Raw genomic sequence first — 4,695 nt, 5'->3', positions numbered from 1 at the left:
AGGGCTTATTTTGTCTACATCCAGTCTTTTTCATAGGATAAAAAGAGTCTCAGTTCTAATTAATTGATGTTAAAGATGATAATCACACAAAGAAAAAAGTCAAGGCAAGAATATAGCCATACAATATTTACACAAGGATAAGTACAGATCTTGTCTGATCATTTTGCATTATTAAATCACTGTTGCTTAACAATTGAGAATTTGACTAATCATTTCTTCAAACCATGTTTCTTCACGCCCCTAGGGAAAATGCAATTAGCAAAGATAAGATTCCACAATGATTCTCAATAGATAGTACTTAATGAGCCTCACATGCAACAAACAAATACACACTCATCACATGAACCACAGACAAAACTTAGGCTCAACACCAGTGACATGTGCAACACAATCAAACTCACTTTATTCCATGCTAGATATATCTACAATGGTTTATTATTCTGATGCCAATAGAGTCCCAATCAATTTCAACCACAATTCATCTACTAACAAACAACAATGCTAAAATCACAGAATTGAAAAACTGGCATAAGTTACTTGTGGCTATGTAATCTATGCCACTTTTTGTGTGACCGTGTTAGGGACACAAAACTTAGTCATAAAAATTAGCATAGATTACTCGAGACTATGCCACTTACTATGGCTGTATTAGGGACACAGAACTTGCCTTATACGTGGTTAGAAAAATTCTCTTCATTTTTGTCCAAGAGGAAAAGGTGGAATTCCAAGAATATGCAAGAAAGATTCTAGGAGAGGAAAGGATCAATTCCACCTATACCTTCCTAGAAACTTTGTTGAACAAAAAAGATCTGAAGAGACCTAAAATTTTCCAGCAACTAGACAATTTCACTGTTAGAATTCATGAAACATGGCAATTCTCAAATAAATTTATAACAAACACAGGGTTCTTCTAGTCGAGTGAAACGGGTCTGATTCATTCCATGAACTTCAGGAAATCTTACTTCATGTTCTTTTATGCCGATACAAATAGATAACAAGAACTCAAGACAGAAGGATAGGAAAACTAATCCTGCAAAAATTTCACAGCCTCCCTATATATATCTCTTCTTTTATGTATAATAATGTATTATTATTTTGTTGTTGTCATGAAACTCTCCTCCCATGCATAGTTTTAATTAACTGCAAAATTCATGGTGGATATATATATTCTATACAGCAACTTTTGCAGATCTGTGAACACGGCTTTTCCAACTATAGCTCTCGGATTTCTCATCTTCTTCTTCCTCCATGCTGTCCCCGCCTGTAGTTGAAGTCCCTCCACCATTTCCAGCTGACTGAAGAGGACCTTGGGGAGAGCCGGATTGTGAACTACTTTGCTTTCGTGACTCATCGCGCTGATCTTGTGGCATCAACAAACCCCCCAAGACGAGCATTGATTGATTTGCAGAAGTGGATGCTGTAGCAGTAGCAAATCTTCGTGTATGAAGTCGGTATTTCTGAAAAACAAATAATATTAAAAACCGTGTTTGAAATTGAAACTTACTCGAAACCTGAATGGAACCAGGTAACTCAAACAAATGAGAAAGAAACAAAGCGACAAATATTGAATACCCACTTGCAAATGAGACTTCACTTCATCGTTGGTGAGTCCATCGACCTGCATGAGTTCTCTAATCTGCTTCGGAGTGGCCACTGCAAAGGTTCAGAAGGATACAATCAGATGTGCATGAAAACTGATGACTTGAGATGATTCAAGGTGCCAAAAGAATTTGATAAAGTTCCAATGTTTTCTCAGATCAATTAGGCCTTTCCAAACACAATTTCTGTCATATCTCAAGGGGTTGAAAGCTCAAGTTGTTCTACATAAATCCACTTTTGCAGATAAAAATTAAAACTTTAAGAGAGGACATTGAGTAATGTGGTATAGTACAACTTTCCCCCTTTTATTCTGTGGGTTAACATTCGACAAGAAGCAACAACACCACAAGAAAAAGCAAAAGCAAAAGCAAAAGCAAACTTTGGGAGATAAGATCTAGACTCCTTATCCACAAAATAAAGTCGTAGAGAAAAAATCACAAATCAAGATTATAAAGAAATTCACAATCAATCTCCATTGAATTTCATGAGCACTTTGAAACTCCAATTCAAGTTCTCACCTTGTGAACCACCAAGTTGTTGCAAGGCATTGATGAACCGTCGATGCAACTCCGGGGACCAGCATCTTCTCTGTTTCCGGGCAGTTTGCTGTTGAGATAGTAACCCGGCCCGTAAATTTGAATGACCATTGAGAGAAGTACTACTAGTACTACCATTGTTTTTAGAACTCAAACCATTAGAGCCAACATCTTCTCTTGAATTCTTAATTCCTGGTGTGAGAAGGGAAAGTCCGGCCACTGATAACTCCTTGTCTTCCTTTCTTGCCGGAAAAACAGGACAGGTCTTAAATGGCATAAATGCCCTCAACCCTACTTTGTTTTTACCAGATTGAGATGGATCATCAATCACAAGGCGAAATTCTTCCCCAACTCCCTACCATCAAAACAAATGCTATCAGTATACACACATCAACGAAAATCTAATCAATTGCAATGATTTTTCTTGACAAAATTGTATCAGTTCTCATATACCTCTCTAAGTTTTGGTACTGAATTTTGTTTCTGATCGGTCTTAGAATCAATGTTTTTTAAATTATCAGTGTTCCAAAGCTGCACAGAGCTCATCCAGTTCATCTTATCTCCTCCACTGTCCTTCTCTTTCTTGGCCTCACTCTTTTCATTTTCATCACAATTTTTCTTTAATGGTATGAATTCTTCTAGTACTGGTTCAACATTTCTTGGCCTACACTGTTTTGATTCCTCTTTCAAAGTTGCAATAGCTGCAACAACAACCAAAAACAAAAACAAATTAACCTTAAAAAACATAAAACAAAACAAACCCATCAATTAAACTCATTAAAAAACAAAACCCACCTCTAGACTACTTTCTCCTTCAATTTTTAATTTTTATTTTAACAAAATTAATCAAAGCCCTAAAAAATTCCAGAAGTAAATCTTAGAAAGAAAAAGAAAATTCAAACCCATACATCAAAATCTAAACCTCAAAAACCAAAAATCCAACTTCGTGAAATCCACAAAATCAAACATAAATAAATTACATATATGATGATTGTTGTATATAAAAGCGACCCAGCTATGCAAATGTTGATGAGCCTAAAACCCAACTTGAAAATAGAAATTATCAGTAAAAAATAAAATAAAATAAAGAAAAGACGAACCATCGTTGAGAAGAAGCATGCAGAGAGGAAGCTCGCGTTTAAAGGCATCGATCTTCCTCATTTCATCATCTAACCTCTGAACAAAATCATCAAGCCTGAACAACCTATCAGAAACGCTATCGATCGCAGTGAGTTCCCCAAGAAAATCGCTGATTGTTTTGGGAACATAAGTTGGTCTAACATCTAAGCTCAGTTCAGAAGGAATTGAACCCATTTTCGATCCCTCTTCTTCAACTCTCTCTTTTTCTCTCTCAGATCTTTCTTGTTGGGTTAATTATATAAATATATATATATATATATATGCGTTGCCTCTAACCATAGAAGAGGGAGAGAGAGAGAGAGAGAGAGAGAGAGAGATTTTGAGGGTCCTATATATACACAGAGCGGTGTGTAATTGTGGATGCAGAGAGAGGAAGATGAGGGGATAGAAAAAACCGGAATCTAGAGAGAGAGAGAAAAGCGGTTTATTCTGTGAGTGTAGAGAGAGAAAACGCGAGAAGATTCTGTTGAGCAACGCCGAGTTTTGACAGAGAGGAGGAGGAGAGAGAGCGAGAGAGAGAGAGAGATACGTGCATCCAAAGTCACTTTCGCATCGTCGCGTATTCAATCTGTTTTTCGCCACTCACTCACCTTTAAAACCGATCTAACTCGGTCGCTTTTAAAATGTCTAAATTACCCCTCTATGGATTTTTATTTTTATTTTGGAGAAATGTTATTTTATTATAATTTTTATACAGAATTTTGCATCAGATTGACGTGGTAGTATTGTTTGGTTATCTCTGTTATTTTAAAATTTGATTTTTTTTAATTTTTTGTTTCAGTAATTTTTTAAAAATATTTTACGTAAAATTTTCTTTTTTAGATAATCTAATCTACATATATTTAAAAATTATAATATTTTTGATTTTTTTTAAATTTACCAAATGCAAAACATATTTTCAAAATATACAAAAAATTTAGCGCATTTTTGTATATTTAATATATATATTTTTACTAATATTTTATTTTTTAAATTCATTTAGATTGAGTGTATCTAAAAAATAAAAGAATTAAAATTTACTAAAAATACAAAAAATTAACAGCCCTTTTATAACACAGCCAAATTAAAATGAATAAATTTTATGTATGAATTTTCTATTTATATGTTACTAACTCTGTGTGTGTGTTATAAATCTAAACCACCAGCATAAACTAGAAGTTTATGTTGAGAAGTGATTTGGGAAGTTGGTAAAAAGTTAATTTTGATTTTTTTTGTTAATATTTATTTATGATGGCACGCCACAATAAAATGACCAAACTACCCCACCCAATTTAAAAAAATTATATTTTCACTCATATATAACCCTAAATAATATGAAGTATATAATTGTAATTTTATATGTGATTTTTTTTCACCTTGTCAAATGATTTTTTATTAAAAAAGTCAATATAACTTTTTGGAATCAAGCTCCAAACGTAAC

General features: G+C 34.0%; 1 protein-coding gene across 1 annotated transcript; it reads right to left on the bottom strand.

Annotated features, from left to right (window-relative positions):
* Positions 1-911: 911 nt before the first annotated feature.
* LOC114301291 (myb family transcription factor EFM) lies at positions 912-3,852 on the bottom strand. The gene is made up of 5 exons (XM_028246249.2): positions 3,236-3,852; positions 2,589-2,836; positions 2,118-2,490; positions 1,577-1,653; positions 912-1,457 (listed from the first exon to the last, which is right to left on the bottom strand). The coding sequence occupies exons 1-5, from the start codon at positions 3,447-3,449 to the stop codon at positions 1,170-1,172; spliced, it is 1,200 nt and encodes a 399-aa protein (XP_028102050.1). The 5' UTR covers positions 3,450-3,852; the 3' UTR covers positions 912-1,169.
* Positions 3,853-4,695: the final 843 nt, after the last annotated feature.

Source organism: Camellia sinensis, chromosome 2 (genome assembly GCF_055761805.1).
Source record: "Camellia sinensis isolate YWXY chromosome 2, ASM5576180v1, whole genome shotgun sequence".
Classification (NCBI taxonomy): Eukaryota; Viridiplantae; Streptophyta; class Magnoliopsida; order Ericales; family Theaceae; genus Camellia; species Camellia sinensis.
This window is presented reverse-complemented; position numbering and strand designations above follow the sequence as displayed.